Genomic DNA, 18,257 nt, shown 5'->3' with positions numbered 1-18,257 from the left:
GCCTGTTTCTGACTGCAAGGGACCTACATTTGTTTTAACTAATCTTTTCCTCTTCACATATCTATAAAAAATGGGCCTGTTCCAATCAGACGATTTTTTGGGTGACTACAGGCGACTGCCGCAAAATTTTCAACATGTTGAAAAACTTTCGGCGACAGTGGCAACAATTTTTGCTGTCGTAGGTTGTTGTAGGTGCTGTCGTAGGTTGTCGCCAGGTGTCGTAGGCGAATTCCATTAAAACTAATCCCTGGCATTCACCTAAAGGGTCGCCTATAGACTGCTTCCGCGAATTCTTTTAATAATCCTTAATCTCAGGGGGAAAAAAAACACAGCATGCTGGTGTAACTCAAGGGGTCAGGCAGCATCTCTGGAGAAGATGGATAGGTGACCTTTCATGTCAGGACCCTTCTTGAAGAAACGTCACCCATCCAACTTCCCCAGAGATGCCGTCCGACCCACAGAGTTACTCCAGCACTTGATGTATTCAGTATTTTCCACCATGAGATGATATAGAAACATAGAAAATAGGTGCAGGAGTTGGCCATTCGGCCCTTCGAGCCTGCACCACCATTCAATATGATAATGGCTGATCATCCAACTCAGTATCCTGTACCTGCCTTCTCTCCATACTCCCTGATCCCTTTAGCCACAAGGGCTACATCTAACTCCCTCTTAAATATAGTCAATTAACTGGCCTCAACTACCTTCTGTGGCAGAGAATTCCACAGATTCACTACTCTCTGCGTAAATTTTTTTTTTCTCATCTCGGTCCTAAAAGATTTCCCCCTTATCCTTAAACTGTGACCTCTTGTTTTGGACTTCCCCAGCATCGGGAACAATCTTCTTGCATCTAGCCTGTCCAACCTCTTAAGAATTTTGTAAGTTTCTATAAGATCCCCCCTCAATCTTCTAAACTCTAGCGAGTACAAGCCGAGTCTATCCAGTCTTTCTTCATATGAAAGTCCTGCCATCCCAGGAATCAGTCTGGTGAACCTTCTCTGTACTCCCTCTATGGCAAGAATGTATTTCCTCCGATTAGGAGACCAAAACTGTATGCAATATTAGGCAGTTATTAAATGCTGGACTCATCTTAAATTTTTTTTCTTTTTTCAATTTAGTTTTAGTTTATTGTACTGTGAAAAGCATTTTTCTTGTATGTTATCCAGTCAACAGCAAGACAATACATGATTACGATCAATCCGTCCACATACAGATACGGGATAAACGGTATAACGTTCAGTGCAAGATAATGTCCAGTGAAGTCCAATTAAAGATAGTCCAAGGGTCTGTAATGAGGTAGGTGGTAGGTCGAGGCCGCTCTCTAGTTGGTGATAGGATGGCTCTGTTGCCTGAAACAGCTGGGTAAGAAACTACCCCTGAATCTGGAGGTCTGCCTGATGCCTGATGAAAGAGGGGAGAGGAGGGATTGTCCCGGATGAGACTGCCCCTTGATTATAGATAGATAGATAGATAGATAGATAGCCTTTATTGTCATTCAGACCAAAGTCTGAACGAAATTGCCGCAGTCACACATATAATACAATAAAAACAACAATAAACACATATTAACATCCACCACAATGAGTCCACCCAGCATCTCCTCACTGTGATGGAGGCACGATTATGCTGGTGACCTTGCTGAGGCAGTGTGAAATGTAGATCGTGTCAACAGGAGCGGGGTTGGTTTGTATACTTGTCTGGGCTGTGTCTGGTCCGGGGTGAAGCTGTTCCCAAACCAAGCAGTGATTCATCCTGATAAAATGCTTTCCGCGGCGCATCTGTAGAAGTTGGTGAGAGTTGCTGGGAACATGCCAAACGTCCTAAGACATCTAAGGAGGACGAGCGTGCGTTTGCTTTCCTGGCCATTGCTTTGATCTGGCTGGTCCAGGTTAAGTTGCTGGTGATATGAAGTACAATTATATTGCCAGTCAGCTTTTTCAACTTGTGATTTCCAATAGCTAGCTGAGTGGACATTCCCAAAGATAGATACAAAATGCTGGAGTAACTCAGCGGGACTCTCCCTCATCTCTGGACTTCTCTCTCATCTCTGGAGAGAAGCAATGGGTGATGTTTCGGGTCGAGACCCTTCTTCAGACCCGAAACATCGCCCAGGTCAGGCAGCATCTATTCAGAGATGCTGCCTGATGCACTGAGTTACATAAGGTCATAAGTGATGGGAGCAGAATTAGGCCATTCGGCCCATCAAGTCTACTCTGCCATTCAATCATGGCTGATCTATCTCTCCCCCCCTAACCCCATTCTCCTGCCTTCTCCCCAAAGTCCCTGACACCCGTACTAATCAAGAATCTATCTATCTCTGCCATAAAAATATCCATTGAATTGGCCTCCACTGCCTTCTGTGGCAATGAATTCCACAGATTCACCACCCACTGACTAAAGAACTTCCTCCTCATCTCCTTCCTAAAGGAACGTCCTTTAATTCTGAGGCTATGACCTCTAGTCCTAGACTCTCCCACTAGTGGAAACATCCTCTCCACATCCACTCTATCCAAGCCTTTCACTATTAATTTTCAAAAATGAATTCTTATTCTTCTAAACTCCAACGAGTACCGGCCCAGTGTCGTCAAACGCTCATCAAATGTTAACCCACACATTTCTGAGATCATTATTGTAAACCTCCTCTGGACCCTCTCCAGAGCCAGCAGATCCTGCCTCAGATATGGTGCCCAAAATTGTTCACAATGCGGCCTAACCAGTGCCTTGTAGAGCCTCAGCATTACATCCCTGTTTTTGTATTCTAGTCCTATCGAAATAAATGCTAGCATTTTGTGTCTATCTTTGGTTTAAACCAGCTTCTGCAGTTCCTTTCCACACAGGACATTCCCAAAATAAGCTTCAACCCATTTGAAGGAGACAGGGGCACAATGTGTGTTAAAAAGTACTGTCAACACCTACCCTGTAATGACTACTAATTTAGCTCACAACATCTGTTTCCAACAGAGGTGTAAACTCAGGATTTGGTACAACAGTGAAGATGGGAAAGGCATGGAAGCATAGTTCATAAATTCATAAGTGATTGGATCAGGATTAGGCCATTCGGCCCATCAAGTCTATTCTGCCATTCAATCATGGGCGATCTAACTCTCCCCCTCAACTCCATTCTCCTGCCTTCTCCCCATAACCCCTGACACCCGTACTAATCAATAATCTATCTATCTCTGCCTTAAAAATATCCAATGACATGGCCTCCACAGCCATTTGTGGCAATGAATTCCACAGATTCACCACCCTCTGACTGAAGAAATTCCTCCTCATCTCCTTTCTGAAGGAACGTCCTCTTATTCCGAGGCTATGACCTCTGGTCCTAGACTCTCCCACGAGTGGAAACATACTCTTCACATCCACTCTATCCAGGCCTTTCACTATTCAAGTACTGCACAGAGGGAAGCTGTTCGGCCCTTTCTGCCTGTGTTTGCTCCCTGAAGGACTGTTACTTATCCCACAGAAGCAATCATAATGGCTCTGTTTTCCTGAATGGATTGGCCACACAAATGGTTTGTAGTACCTGTGCCAATATTTGGACATAACTCGCCCAGTTATTTTGGCAAGACTAATATTAAAATCCACGGTCATGAAAGAGCCACCTGTATAAGGAGTAAGCCATTTAGAACGGAGACGAGGAAACACTTTTTCTCACAGAGAGTGGTGAGTCAGTGGAATTCTCTGCCTCAAAGGGCGGTGGAGGCCGGTTCTCTGGATGCTTTCAAGAGAGAGCTAGATAGGGCTCTTAAAGATAGCGGAGTCAGGGGATATGGGGAGAAGGCAGGAACGGGGTACTGATTGGGGATGATCAGCCATGATCACGTTGAATGACAGTGCTGGCTCGAAGGGCCAAATGGCCTACTCCTGCACCTATTGTCTATTGTCTATTGTATCATAGCTGTAAACCTTAATCTGTACATTTGCTGGAGACATTAGGCCCTTTAGCCCACCAGGTCCGTGCCGACCAGCGATCACCCCGTAAACTGGTATTATCCTACCTATTAGAGACAATTATAAAATTTACAGAAGCCAATTTACTTGCAAACCCGGCGCAGTGGCACAGCGGTAGAGTTGCTGCCTTTACAGCGCCAGAGATCCCGGGTTCGATCCTGACTACTGGTGCTGCCTGTACGGAGTTTGTACGTTCTCCCTGTGACCTGAGTGGGCACTCTTGTTTCCTCCCACGTTCGATAGACGCACGCACTGGTTCGCAGGTTAATTGGCTGCCGTAATGGTTACATTGTCCCTAGTGTGTAGGGTTCGTGCTAGTGTATGGGGTGATCGCTGGCCGGTGCGGAGCGGACTCGATGGGCCGAAGGACCTGTTCCTGCGCTGTATCTCTGAAGTCTAAAGCTGCAAATTAAAAAAAACACAAATCTTTATTTGTTCAACAAAGCAGGAAGCAGATCCTTTGGATGGAAAGGCTGTATTTGAATCCTGAAATATTTCTATAGCTGAAGACAGTGGAAGCTGAGAAATTGAGGCATATTTCAGTGTAACTATGGTGATGATTGATGTTAGCGCCAAAATGATTGGGTCGCTGAAATGATGGGACTTTGTCCATAAATAATTGAAGTTCTGTATTGCAAACATGTTTGAAGGAAATGTGGAATAGATAATTCTGATAGATGTATTTCCCAAATTGATTCTGATGGAGCATTTCAGTCCGAGATCAGGTTTAAAATTGACCATTTTCTCCAAATCATGAGAAAACTTTACATCAAGGAATATTATATCTGGCTGTCCTGAAGGTTTTGCAATGTTTAGTTAGAGATAAAGTGCAGAAACAGGCCCTTCGGCCCTCCCTGTCTACGCCGACCCATACACTAATACTATCCCACAATTTACAATTCATACCGAAGACAATTGAGTTTTACTGTCTGTATAACTCGTTATCACCTACCCCACAGCCAACAATGCACCATTGTGGGCTCTACCTCTCCCTGATCATCGTTGCGTTTTGCATATCGTTCATTCATTTGTTCTGTTTAGCGTCTATACCTCTCGTTTCCCTCTACCCTGACTCGCGGTCTGAAGAAGGGTCTCGACCCGAAACGTCACCTATTCCTTTTCTCCAGAGATGCTGCCTGACCTGCTGAGTAACCCCTCTGTGTCAACCCGTTAACCTGTACATCTTTGGCTTATTTCCGTGCTGTATCTCTAAAATTACTTGATAAAGGGATTTGAGTGCAGGAGTTAAAATATTGGGCTTCGGAGCAACTGCATTTTGAATATTGTGGAGACACAAGGAACTGCAGATGCTGGAATCTTGCTCAGAACACACAGCGCCAGAGACCCGGGTTCGATCCTGACCTCGATCCGCAGGAGTAGGCCATTCGGCCCTTCGAGCCAGCACCGCCATTCAATGTGATCATGGCTGATCATCCCCAATCAGTACCCCGTTCCTGCCTTCTCCCCATATCCCCTGACTCCGCTATTTCTAGGAGCCCTATCTAGCTCTCTCTTGAAAGTATCCAGAGAACCTGCCTCCACCGCCCTCTGAGGCAGAGAATTCCACAGACTCACCGCTCTCTGTGAAAAAAAGTGTTTCCTCGTCTCTGTTCTAAATGGCTAAATTCTTAAACTGTGGCCCCTGGTTCTGGACTCCCCCAACATCCGGAACATGTTTCCTGCCTCTAGCGTGTCCAAACCCTTAACAATCTTATATGTTTCAATGAGATCCCCTCTCATCCTTCTAAACTCCAGAGTGTACAAGCCCAGCTGCTCCATTCTCTCAGCATATGACAGTCCCGCCATCCTGGGAATTAACCTTGTAAACCTACGCTGCACTCCCTCAATAGCAAGAATGTCCTTCCTCAAATTAGAGGACCAACACTGTACACAATATTCCAGGTGTGGTCTCACTAGGGCTCTGTACAACTGCAGAAGGACCTCTTTGTTCCTATATTCGATTCCTCTTGTTATAAAGGCCAACATGCCATTCGCTTTCTTCACTGCCTGCTGTACCTGCATGCTTACATTCATAGACTTCTCTGTCTGTTTTTAGATCACTTCTTAAAACCCATCTCTTCTCCGTGGCCTTTGATACCCAGTAAGATGTCGACTTTATTTACTTGATTTAATTTCTTATTTTGATTGCTTTTATTGCGTGGCTATTATTTTTACTCATGTTTTATGTCTTTTAATTTATTGTTGTATTTCATATGTAATTTTTGCGCCTCATGTGAGCTGTTATGTTATGTTCTGTTATGTTGTCTGTTTATGATGTCTTGTTTATTCTTCTGTACAGCACTTTGGTCATCATTGGTTGTTTTAAAGTGCTTAACAAATAAAGTTGGATTGGATTGGATAGACTGATGAACAAGGACCCCCAGATCCCAGTCTAAAATAGCAGAGAAAATATTGTTTCCAACATTCCATTTCATTTCCCAATTTTTCATTTTCACCGTGGGCTGGCGGGCCTGTTCCTGTGTTGAACTGCTCCATGGTCCTTTTGTTCATCTATTGAAGTGAAATAAAAATAGTTTACCCACAGGTTTGACAAATGTTTGATAACTCTATTTCCAGTTTTTTGGAAGAAAATAATATTTTCTTTGTCTTTTCATTTCACAGTGGAGTTCATGCACCTAGAACTGGCCTCGATGCAGTCTGTACGGCAATTTGTGGAGCACTTCAAAGCAAAGAACCTTTTGCTTCATGTCTTGGTGAACAATGGTGAGTTGTAAATTGTCTTTATGGAGTTACATATGGAGGTTTGAGGGACACAGTAGACAATAGGTGCAGGAGTAGGCCATTCGGCCCTCCGAGCCAGACATGACCAAAATATATAATATCACGAGAGCCATTGATAGGATAGACAGTCAGAACCTTTTTCCTAAGAAGGAAACAACAAATACTTGAGGTCACAGCTTTAAGGTGAGGGGGTCAACATTTAAGGGCGATATGTGGGGACAGTTTTTTACACAGAGGGTGATGAATGCCTGGAAGGCACTGTTACATAGAAAACATAGACAAATAAGTGCAGGAGTAGGCCATTCGGCCCTTCGAGCCAGCACCGCCATTCAATATGATCATGGCTGATCATCCAAAATCAGTACCCCGTTCCTGATTTTTCCCCATATCCCTTAATTCCCTTAGCCCTAAGAGCTAAATCTATCTCTCTCTTGAAAACATCCAGTGAATTGGCCTCCACTGCCTTCTGTGGCAGAGAACTCCACAGATTTACAACTCTCTGGGTGAAGACGTTTTTCCTCGTCTCTGTTCCCGGTTGTTGGAGGTGGTGATTGTGGCAGACACAAGACTGGCATTGAGGCTTTTGAATGGACACATGGTTAAGCAGGGAATGGAGGGATGCGGAATATGTGAGATAAGACTTGGGCTTGGCGTCATGTTCAGCACGGATGTGGGCCGAAGGGCCTTTTCTTGTCCTGTTCTGTTGTAAGTTCTATGTTCTGAGAGGTCATACAACATGGAAACAGGCCCTTCAGCCCACTGTGTCTACACTGACCATTGAAATTTGAATAAGTTCAACAGTAATTCCATTTTTTAACACTCATACCTTCTATGCCATGTTTCAAATGCTCATCTAAATGCTTATAGGTCCCCCGACAGTGTGTTCCTGATTTCTACCACCCTTTGCTTTGTAAACTTTTTTAAGAGCCTTTTCAATCTCCTTCCATTTACAAACTAGTGCTCTTTGGTTATAAATATCTGAGTTGAGTTGAGTTGAGTTTAGTTTATTGTCATATGTACTGAGGTACAGTGAAAAGCTTTTGTTGCCGGCTAAACAGTCAGCTGAAAGAAGGGTTTCGGCCCGAAACGTCGCCTATTTCCTTTGCCCCATAGATGCTGCCGCACCCGCTGAGTTTCTCCAGCAATTTTGTCTACCAGACTGAAAGACAATACATGATTAACATCGAGCCACCCACAGTGCACAGATACATGATGAAGGGAATAACATGAATAACGTTTAGTGCAAGGTAAGGTGTTGCAATGGTAGAGATGCTGCCTTGCAGCGCCAGAGACCCGGGTTTGATCTGCCCGTGGGTGCTTGACTGTACGTGGTTTGTACCTTCTCCCCGTGACCTGCGTGGGTTTTCTCAGGGATCTCTGGTTTCCTCCCACACTCCAAAGACGTACAGGTTTGTCGGTTAATTGGTTTTGTGTAGTTCTAAATTGTCCCTAGTGTGCAGGGATCGATGGCAGACACAGACTCAGTAGGCCTAAGGGCCTGTCTCCGTGTGGTATCTCTAAACTAAACTAAAAACTATTAAGTCCATTGAAGTCCGATCAAAGATAGTCCGGGGGTCTTCAATTAAGTGGATTGTAGCTCAGGACTGCTCTCTGGTTGGTAGGATCATAAGTGATAGGTGCAGAATTAGGCCATTCGGCCCATCAAGTCTACTCCGCCATTCAATCATGGCTGATCTATCTCTCCCTCCTAACCCCATTCTCCTGCCTTCTCCCCATAACCTCTGACACCCGTACTAATCAAGAAGCTATCTATCTCTGCCTTGAAAATATCCACTGACTTGGCCTCCACAGCCTTCTGTGGCAATGAACGATGGTTCAGTTGCCTGATAACAGCTGGGAAGAAACTGTCCCTGAATCTGGAAGATGCGTGTTTTCACACTTCTACACCTTTTACCCGATGGGAGAGGAGGGAGGAGTGACTGGGGTGAGCCCCGTCCTTGATGATGCTGCTGGCCTTGCCGAGGCAGCGTGAGGTGTAGATGGAGTCAATGGAAGGGAGGTTGGTTTGTGTGACGGTCTGGGCTGCGTCCACAATTCTCTGCGAAGAGGAAAAGTTCCTGTATTGTAAATCCAATTATTTTATGATGAAGTTAAGCAATTCTCTTTTGATCGACTCTGCTGTAACAATGCTCAGTTTACAACATAATGCCCTTCCTCATTTTACATACCTCAATCACCCCACCCCACCCACCAGATCCCCAGTGCCTTCCACCTCAGTCTTCTCCAGTCCAGGAATAACAACGCAACCTCCTCAATCTCTCCTCATTAAAGGAAATGTCTATTCTAGGTGCTAATTTAGAGATACAGCGTGGAAACAGGCCCTTTGGCCCACTGGGTCCGTGCTAACCCCGCAAACTAACACTATGTGGCCCTTGTGGCTAAAGGGATCAGGGGGTATGGAGAGAAGGCAGGTACAGGATACTGAGTTGGATGATCAGCCATGATCACATTGAATGGCGGTGCAGGCTCGAAGGGCCGAATGGCCTACTCCTGCACCTGTTTTCTATGTTTCTATGTTTCTATCCTACACCCACTAGGGACAATTTTTTCACATGCACCAAGCCAATTAACCTACAAACCTGTACGTCTTTGGAGTGTGGGAGGAAACCGAAGATCTCGGCTAAAACCCACACAGGTCACGGGGGGAACGTGCAAACTCCGTACAGACAGCACCTGGGTCTCCGGCGCTGTAAGGCAGTAAATCTACCGCTGCGCCACCGTGACTGCCCATGCTAAATAGCAATGCCAGAGATTGATATCATTGTATTGTTGATGTATCTGCTTAATACCACCCCATGCTATTATTAAACAATATACGGATCCTGAGGAGGTTTAAGGGCCTGTCCCACTTCCATGACCTAATTCACGACCTCTGCCGAGTTTGCCCTTGACTCGTACTCGCAGCATGGTCGTCACGAGGTCGTAGGTAGGTCGTACGTAGCAGGCCGTGATGCTAGGCGTAGGTACTTGTGGCATCAAGTAGGTCGGGGGCGTTTTTTCTAGCCTGATGAAAAATGTCCACGAGTTAAAAAGGTCGTGAATTAAGTCGTGAAAGTGGGACAGGCCCTTGAAATGAATGATCCCAGGGATGATTTTGTTGATGTAGGATGAGCGTTTGACGGCTCTGGGCCTGTGCTTGCTGGAGTTTAGAAGGATGAGGGGCCGGGATCTCATTAAAATCTACCTAATAATGAAGGGCCTGGATAGAGTGGATGCAGGGAAGGCTGTTTCCAGTAATAGGAGGGTCTAGGATTAGCATGCATAGCCTCAGGATAAAAGAACGTACCTTTGGAATGAGATGAGGAGGAATTTCTTTAGCCAGAGGGTGGTGGAGGAGTGGAATCCATTGCCACTGATGGATTCAGTGTGATTTTAATGTGTTGTTTGATAGGTTCTTGATTAGTAATTCCCCTGTCCCACTTAGGAAACCTGAACGGAAACCTCTGGAGACTTTGCCCCCCACCCAAGGTTTCCGTGCGGTTCCCGGAGGCTGCAGGTGGTTGCTGGAGGTTGCAGGTAGTGGAAGCAGGTAGGGAGACTGACAAAAACCTCCGGGAACCGCACAGAAACCTTGGGTGGGGGGGGGGGGGGGGGGGGGGGGCAAAGTCTCCAGAGGTTTCCGTTCAGGTTTCCTAAGTGGGACAGGGGCATAAGGATGTCAAAGATTATGGGGAGGAGAATGGGAAAAATAGATCAGCCTTGATCGAATGGCAGAGTAGACTTGATGGCACGAACGGCCTAAATCGTCTCCTATGTCTTGCAATGCGATGATCCTAAGGATCATGTAGTTGGTATAATGCAGCAACAGCAACATCTGCCAAGTTGCATCATTTATTTTGAGGTAATCGCACTGCACAACTGAACCTTTCTCCTGCGATCGCATCTTTTCTAGAAGGTGCTGGACCAGAATTGCTTGTGGTACTCTGCAACACATGCATATTTTCACTGCTGTAGTTCAATGCTGACCAATGCTGACCTGCTGGTGTTCCTGGCTTAATCCTTCTTCAATTATTTTGAAATCGATGCCTTGGTTGTTGGAGGAAGGAAAGTAAGGATGAATGAGAAATGGACAGGACTTGGGGGAGAGGTTGAGCGATAGACAATAGACAATAGGTGCAGGAGTAGGCCATTCGGCCCTTCGAGCCAGCACCGCCATTCAATGTGATCATGGCTGATCATCCCCAATCAGTACCCCGTTCCTGCCTTCTCCCCATATCCCACGACTCCGCTATTTTTAAGAGCCCTATCTAGCTCTCTCTTGAAAGCATCCAGAGAACCTGCCTCCACCGCCCTCAGAGGCACAGAATTCCACAGACTAGGACTCAGTTTGTTAAGGTGCAGGAGTGATCTTATAGAGGTGTACAGAATCATGAGAGGAATAGATCGGGGTAAATGCACAGTTATTTGCCCGGAGTTGGGGAATTGAGAGCCGGAGGACATAGGTTTAAGATGAGGGGCAAAGATTTAATGGGAACCATATAACCATATAACAATTACAGCACGGAAACAGGCCATCTCGGCCCTTCTAGTCCGTGCCGAACACTTACTCTCACCTAGTCCCATCTACCTGCACTCAGACCATAACCCTCCATTCCTTTCCCATCCATATACCTATCCAATTTATGTTTAAATGATAAAATCGAACCTGCCTCCACCAGTTCCACTGGAAGCTCATTCCACACAGCTACCACTGTCTGAGTAAATAAGTTCCCCCTCATGTTACCCCTAAACTTCTGTCCCTTAATTCTCAAATCCTCAAACCTGAGGGGTAACCTTTTCACACAAAGGGCGGTGGGTGAATGGACCGAGCTGCCAGAGGAAGTAGCTGAGGCAGGGACTATCGCTATGTTTAAGAAACATTTAGACAGGTACATGGATAGGACAGGTTTAGAGGGATCTGGGCCAAAAGCAGGCAGGTGGGGCTGGAGTAGCAGGGACATGTCAAGTTGGGCCGAAGGGCCTGTCTCCGTGCTGTGTGACTTTACGGCCAAAGTAACGAGAGAGGGATAACAAAAAATGAAATTAAAAATTAGGCTTCATGGAGAGAATCAGATTTGAAGAGAAAATCAGAGCTCAATAAAAAGGAGGCCAGCGACTGTGGAATAAAAAGGAGACTAGTGTCACTCACGTTAGTATTTGATTGTTGCGTCCAGGAATGCACAGCCTGAGAAGGATGTTGCAACGGTATTCAATGGGAATAATCAAAAGGAAATTGCTTATGTTAATCACAGAATCATTGAAATTTGCAGCACAGGAGGTGGCCATGCACACTGTCTGAAAAAAGGACTAATGAGACCCTGGGTTGGCAGCACTGCACTACAGACACTTTATAACTGGAGCGGGGATGCAGGCACTGGGCAGAATGTGGGACTAACCAGGATAGATAGATCTGTAGGTTAAACAGGATAGATCTGATCGTTCAGAGCTGTGCTGAACTCCTATCTACCTCTTTAGTGACCCTCTGACTATCCTTGATTGGACTTTGCTGGCTTCACCTTGTACTAAACGATATTTCCTTATCGTATGGCCTACTCCTGCACCTATTTTCTATGTTTCTGTTTACATACAGCAATACATTTAAATGGCTCGATTGCAATCATATAACCATATATTTATGGGACGACAGATGGCACAATGGGCTAAGTGTTCGGCTGGCGACCGGAAGGTAGCCGGTTCGAATCCCGCTTGGAGTGCATACTGTCGTTGTGTCCTTGGGCAAGACACTTCACCCACCTTTGCCTGTGTGTGAATGTGTGTGAGTGATTGGTGGTGGTCGGTGGGGCCGTAGGCGCAGATTGGCAGCCACGCTTCCGTCAGTCTGCCCCAGGGCAGCTGTGGCTACAGAAGTAGCTCACCACCACCGAGTGTGACTGAGGAGTGAATGAATAATGCGATGTAAAGCGCCTTGAGTATTAGAAAGGCGCTATATAAATCCCATCCATTATTATTATTATATAACAATTACAGCACGGAAACAGGCCATCTCGGCCCTTCTAGTCCGTGCCGAACACTTACTCTCACCTAGTCCCATCTACCTGCACTCAGACCATAACCCTCCATTCCTTTCCCGTCCATATACCTATCCAAATTTATTTTTAAATGACACCACTTCCACTGGAAGCTCATTCCACACAGCTACCACTCTCTGAGTAAAGAAGTTCCTCCTCATGTTACCCCTAAACTTTTGTCCCTTAATTCTCAAATCATGTCCTCTTGTTTGAATCTTCCCTACTCTCAATAGAAAAAGCTTATCCACGTCAACTCTGTCTATCCCTCTCATCATTTTAAAGACCTCTATCAAGTCCCCCCTTAACCTTCTGCGCTCCAAAGAATAAAGACCTAACTTGTTCAACCTTTCTCTGTAACTTAGGTGCTGAAACCCAGGCAACATTCTCCTCTGTACTCTCTGTATTTTGTTGACATCAATCAATCAATCATGTATTGCCTTTCTGCTGACTGGATAGCTTTTCGTGTATACGTGAATTAGCGAACCTAAGATCCTTCGCTCCGTAGCCTGCCTCACCTGCTGAGTTTCTCCAACATTTTTGTCGACATTCAGGTTAAATTCATTTCTAATTCACATGTTCAAGGGATGTGACAAGACAGATATTTTACTGACCATCCCTGATTCTAACTCGGCCATTTTTGGAAGTAAGTTTATTCTCTTGGGACATAACTGAATCATTGTAATCATGATCCTGTAGATCTTGATCATTGTAATCAAATATTGTCGATTGTAATCATATATAGTCTTTCCGCTGACTGGTTAGTATGCAGGGCTGCCAACATTGGGTGAGAGTTGGGAGTGAGAAATTGCGAGTTACCAAGCCCGAGGGAGTATAGCGAACGAGGGGGGGGGGGGGGGTGTCCCTCTCCCATTGGTACGGAACATTTGCATTTTTCTGCTTGAAATTGTGCAATATGGTGCATAATGTAGCGAGTCTTTTAACTAACACTTGAATGCAATATATATGCTTTAAATTGGATTGGAGCGTTTTTGAAAGGGGGGAGGCTGTGCGATCACTGATCACTGGCCTTGGGGGTACCTGGTGAGGGAGCAACCGAGCAACCGAGTGGGGAGAGGGTGTGGAAGAAGGGTGTCCCCACTCCCAGGGTGGGACCTTTTTGACCAACTTGCCCACATGTTGGCGGGTGTGGGCATGTTGCGCCGAAGGGCCTGTTTTCACACTGTATCACTCTATGACTACATTATACCTCCACCATGCATGAATGCTTCAAAATCAAGTGATCGAGTTTTATTGCCATATACTCAAGCATAGAAACATAGAAAATAGGTGCAGGAATAGGCCATTCAGCCCTTCGAGCCAGCACTGCCATTCAATATGATCATGGCTATTCATCTAAAATCAGTACCTCTTTCCTGTTTTTTTCCCCATATCTGTTGATGTCATTAGCCCCAAGAACTAAATGTAACTCTCTCTTGAAAACATCCAGTGAATTGGCCTGCACTGCCTTCTGTGGCAGAGAATTCCACAGATTCACAACTCTCTGCGTGAAGAAAGTTTGTCCTCATCTCAGTCCTAACTGCCCCCCCTTTATTCTTAAACTGTGACCCATGGTTCTGAACGCCCCCAACATCGGGAACATTTTTCCTGCAGTTACAGTAAGTGAAAATCTAGCAGGCAAGCAGGATGCTTTCACCAACCACCCCCATTTGAAGTCCACTATCTTCCACCGTATCTACCCAGTGCTTGGTATTTACTTCCAGCAGCCACTGGTTGTCCTCCAGGATGCACCGAGCCGCAGCCTGATCCATGCCGGTCACATGGGCGAATTCGGCACAGAGACTCTCACGGCAGCGGGGCAACGCTTCGATGCATCCGACGGCCCGGGACTCTTGCACTGAGGCTGCAGTGAGCGACTCGCCAGCCCGGCAAACACTCGCCAGCCCCGCTCCCCGCCCGCATCTGTCCCCGCCGCTGCTTCTGCTTCCAACACCCGTGGCCCATGCGGTTGATATGAGTTTTGAAATTTTCGTTGATCACAGAATTTCTCACAACAGAGCGAGAGAAATTTGTGATCAGCGTGAGAATTTGGTGAAATGCGTGATTCTCACGCTCAATGCATGGGAGTTGGCAGCCCTGCCTCTCTATCCCCCCCTCCCTCTCCCTCCCTCTCCCCCCCTCTCTCTCCCCCCTCTCTCTCTCCCCCTCTCTCTCTCCTCTCTCTCTCCCCTCTCTCCCTCTCCTCTCTCTCTCCCCTCTCTCCACCTCTCTTTCTCTCCCCTCTCTCCCTCCCACCTCACTCTCATCCCTCTCTCTCTCCCCTCTCGCTTTCCCCCTCTCTTCCGCTCTCTCTCCTCTCAACCCCCCTCTCTATCCCCCTCTCTCCCCTCCCCCTCTCTCTCTCCCCTCCCCCTCTCTCTCTCCTCTCTCCCCTGTCTCACCCCTCTCACTCTCTCCACTTCCCTCTTCTCCCTCCCCCTCTTTCTCTCTCCCCCCTCTCTCTCTCCTCTCTTCCACTCTCTCTCCCCTCTCTTCCCCTTCTCTCTCTTTCTCCCTCCCTCTCTATCTCTCCCTCTCTCTCCCTCTCCCTCTCTACACACTCTCCCCTCTCTCTCTGTCTCTCCTCTCACCTCTCTCTCTACCCCCCTCTCTCTCTCATCTCTCTCTCCCTCTCTCCCCCATTTCTCCCTCCCACCTCACTCTCCCCCTGGCTCTCTCTCCCCTCTCTATTTCACCTCTGTCTATCTCCTTTCTCTTTGCCCCCCCCATCTCTCTCTCTTCCCCCTCTCTCCCTCTCTCTTTTACCACCCCTCTCTCTTCCCCCTCTATCTCCCATTCTCTCCTACCCTCTCCTCCCTCTCCACCCCCTCTCTCTTCCCTCTTTCTTCCCTCTCACCCCTCTCTCTCTTCCCTCTCTCTCTTCCCCCCCTTCTCCCACCTCACTCTCCCCTACCTCTCTCTCCCCCCCCTCCCTCTTCTCTCTCTCCATTCACGCCCCCTCTGTCTCACCCCTCTCTCTCTCCTCACACCCCCCTCTCCCTCCCTGTCTCCCTGTCTCCTTCCCCTCTCTCTCTCTCCACCTCCCTTTGAGAGTCTGTCCCTTCGGCACAGAGACTCTCGCGGCAGCGGCACGATGCTTCCGACAGCACCGCGGCCCGGGACACGCGCACTGTCCGGAGCGCTCCATGGCCAGAGCTGCAGCGAGCGACTCGCAGCGTCGCAAACACTAGCAAGTCCCGGCTCCCCGCATCTGTTCCCGCCGCTGGTTCTGCTCCCATCCCTCCCGCAGCCCCTGCTCTCCAACACCCGCGGACCATGCAGTTTATCCGAGTTTTGAAATTTTCGTTGATCACAAAATGTCTCACCACTGAGCGTGAGAAATTTCTGATCAGCGTGAGGGCGTGAGAGTTTGCTTGAGGGCGTGAGTCTCACGCTCATAGCGCGAGAGTTGGCAGCCCTGGTATGCAACAAAAGCTTTTCACTGTACCTTGGTAAAAATGGCAATAAACTAAACTAACTAACTAACTAACTCGTACCTTATATTTCACTTAGGCAGCTTACAATCCAGCAGTACGAATATTGATTTTTCTAACTTCAAGTAACCCTTCCTTTCCCTTCGTCCCTCCCCCAGCCTAGTTTGATTCTCCTTCTGATTAATATTACTGACTAGACTAAGTGGGACCCGTTGGGTCCCATGTTCACACGGGAGGGCTGGTCCCCCAACGCAATATTCCACCTCTCCACCAATTCCAATATTGGTGGCTAGTGGGGGGGGGGGGGAGGAGGGGGCTTCTGGAGCGTATGGGTGTTGTTGGCTGCAGTGACTACTGGTCTCCAGAGGGCTAGTATGGACATTGTGGGCCAAATGGATTCTTGGGGTGGCAGCTCAGTCCCTCAAGCCTGATGTGCTGGCAGCTCACTCACGGCTGGTGGGCTGGCAGTTGACACGGGTATTCCTTGAAATTCCATTTCAAGCAGGGTGCAAGGCCACCAAATTCAAATCCATTTTCCTACCATTTCAAGCAGGGTGCAAGGCCACAAAATTCAAGTGCAGTTTCCTACCACTTCAAGCAGGGTGCAAGGCCACCAAATTCAAGTGCAGTTTCATACCATTTCATGCAGGGTGCAACGACACCACATTCAAATGCAGTTTCATACCATTTTGTGCAAGGTCACCACATTCAAATGCAGTTTCATACTATTTCAAGCAGGGTGAAACCACCATAAAACCCCCCATAAAACCACACAGTAGGCATTCAGTGTGTTCAGTTGATTCACAGCTCAGACAGAGTCGTGACATCTCCCTCCCCCATCATGCAGAGACTGAGCCACACCCACACTTCCGGGTTTTATAATCCCTCCCCCTCCCACTAGAAAAGGTGTGGCCTTCATGGTGTGATTGACAGGAAAGAGATTCTCAACATTTTTTAAACACTAATAACACTTTTCTTTTTCATTGATGGGAAGAATCCTCTGCACCTGATGAGAGGAGGGGAACTGAGTACAATGGCCAAAAATCACAGCCGTAATGTGGTAGTGTTTTATCTAAAATCAATATAGTGCAAACAGGAAGTTGTCATGTTTAGACAAACAACCATTTGCAGGCAGTGCCTTTTTACTTCAAACCAACCATATTTTCATTTTCAAACCACATTTCCAAGAAATGCCGCCAAATTCTTTTAAATTCTTTTAAATTCTTTTAAAATACCTATTTATTTTTTACTAATAAGTGTACATATGTGTTAATGGTTGTCGTGTTTGTATTTTTTTAACCGGAGGAGATGTAATGGAATTTCGTTGCACAGTATTGTGCAATGACAATAAACGTATTCATTCATTCATTCATTCATTCATTCATTCATTCATTCATTCATTCATTCATTCATTCATTCATTCATTCACATTAAGGGCACTCACAGTTGAGTAGACATGTGTTCAGTGTTATTCAGAGCTCAGAGAGATAGCTTCCTCCATCTTGCAGAGACTGAGTGAGGCACAGCACTTCCTGGTATTATACTCCCTCCCCCTCCCTCCAGCAGGGGCTGCAGAGAGAATGCCAATTTTTAAAAAACATTAATATCTCTCTGATTTTTCATCGATGGAAAAAAATCCTCTGGTCCCGGAAGGCAGAGGGGGGCTCTGAGCGAGGTGGCCAAAAATGACGGCCATAGGTGGCGCCGTTCTCTCGGAAATCGCAGCACACTGGGCCAAAAGCGGTCAAGATCAGACTTTTAGTAATATAGATTGTGTGCCTCCTTGTCACCTCCCCCTCAGCTGACAATGAACCATTCGACACCTCCTTATCACCATCTGCTTTGATCTGTCGTTTTCACACCTTACCCTTCCATATCTCTAGACCCCCCCCCCTCTCTCCCCTGAATCTGTCTGAAGTAGAGTCTAGTGTCGAGACGTCACCCATTCCTTCTCTCCAGAGATGCTGCCTGTCCCGCTGAGTTACACCAGCATTTTGTGTCTATGTTAACCAACGACCTCTACATATTCTGTCTGATCCGCCAGGTTGCTCTTAACACGGCGGGCTATTTCGCGGGTTCTGTGGTAGCGCGGGAACTTTCG

The 18,257-nt window shown here is 46.8% G+C and overlaps 1 protein-coding gene across 1 annotated transcript in view; it reads left to right on the top strand.

Moving 5' to 3' along the window:
• The window catches only part of dhrsx (dehydrogenase/reductase X-linked), a 210,967-nt gene that overhangs the window by 124,843 nt on the left and 67,867 nt on the right, over positions 1-18,257 (top strand). The window contains exon 4 of the mRNA XM_033023342.1: positions 6,577-6,678. Within this exon, the coding sequence (XP_032879233.1) occupies positions 6,577-6,678 (102 nt within the window). The remainder of the gene's footprint in view (positions 1-6,576; positions 6,679-18,257) is intronic.

This window comes from Amblyraja radiata, chromosome 6, assembly GCF_010909765.2.
Source record: "Amblyraja radiata isolate CabotCenter1 chromosome 6, sAmbRad1.1.pri, whole genome shotgun sequence".
Taxonomy (NCBI): Eukaryota; Metazoa; Chordata; class Chondrichthyes; order Rajiformes; family Rajidae; genus Amblyraja; species Amblyraja radiata.
This window is presented reverse-complemented; position numbering and strand designations above follow the sequence as displayed.